Source organism: Olea europaea, unplaced genomic scaffold (genome assembly GCF_002742605.1).
Source record: "Olea europaea var. sylvestris unplaced genomic scaffold, O_europaea_v1 scaffold4375, whole genome shotgun sequence".
Classification (NCBI taxonomy): Eukaryota; Viridiplantae; Streptophyta; class Magnoliopsida; order Lamiales; family Oleaceae; genus Olea; species Olea europaea.
This window is the reverse complement of record NW_019262682.1, coordinates 21,856-22,971: the sequence shown is the minus strand read 5'-3', so window position 1 is coordinate 22,971 and position 1,116 is coordinate 21,856. Positions and strand designations below refer to the sequence as shown.

General features: G+C 32.8%; 1 protein-coding gene across 1 annotated transcript; it reads left to right on the top strand.

The window, feature by feature from the left end:
• Positions 1-47: 47 nt before the first annotated feature.
• Positions 48-813, top strand: LOC111387924 (the record flags this gene model as incomplete). Its single annotated transcript, XM_023012554.1, has 3 exons — positions 48-260; positions 341-430; positions 622-813. Coding segments are annotated over 3 exons (495 nt in total), but the record flags the coding sequence as incomplete, so codon positions are not given.
• Between the last annotated feature and the right edge of the window lie 303 nt (positions 814-1,116).

Genomic DNA, 1,116 nt, shown 5'->3' with positions numbered 1-1,116 from the left:
TTTTATTTTATTTTATTTTTTCAAACTAATATGCCCTTTTTTCTCAGGTCGACGGAGGAACCAATCTATCAGTTAAATTTAGTTGGTCTCAAAAATTGCTATATTCCAATGGACAGTTCACTTTGAAAATTCCGTTTAATTTCCCCGAATATGTGACACCTGCTGGAAAGAAAATGTCCAAAAGGGAAAAGATACAGCTTAATGTGAACTCTGTTCCTGGAACAGAAGTTTTATTCAAGACAACTAGTCATCCTTTAAAGGTGGAATATTTTGGGTTCCGCTAGTTATATAATCTAGTTCTATAAAAGTGATCTAATTGCAGTTTATATTATTGAACCAGGAGCAACGGCGGGAAGCAGGAAAGTTGGCTTTCTCATACGAATCCGAAGTTGTTACTTGGTCAACCAGTGACTTTTTCTTTATGTATACAGTAAGATTATATCTTAATGCTCCACATCAATTTACACTGCTGCTATTCCAATGAATAGTAGATCATACCCTATTCTGAATTTTCTATGTCATTAATTCAGTCAATTATCCTTGATAAATACCTATGTATTGTAATGTATTCCCGAAGTGGAAGATTAAAACTTATTTTCTAAACTAATTTGCATGTTTCAGATATCTTCAAATCACACTGTTGGCGGCGTGCTTTTAAAGTCCCCATCATTACTTGACGTTGATCAAAGGGAAATGTTCTGCTCCTATCTCTTTCCAGGAAACCAGCAGAATGAGAAGGTGAATTATACACCGTATTTCATGTTTGTTTTGATAGTTAATAACTTTATGGAAGGCAATTTTATTGATGGAAAAGTAAAGAAAAAAAATTAATTCTTTTTATTTTAGTTGTTTGATTGCACTTATCTACACATTGAATCTTGAAAAAATAATTAATTGTCACATAGTGGTGACTTGTTTTCATTGTTATAAATGTTCAGTGAAGCAAACGGAGAGGCAGAAAAGAATTCTTATAGCCTAACCTCAATATACTGGGAGTCATAATGTCTTTTTTATATGGTGTCGTATATTTCTAGCCAGCTAGTTACTCTCATTTTCGTACCATGTTATTGAAAATATTACAATGTTTGATGCGTAATTGCAACGGTTAATGATAGT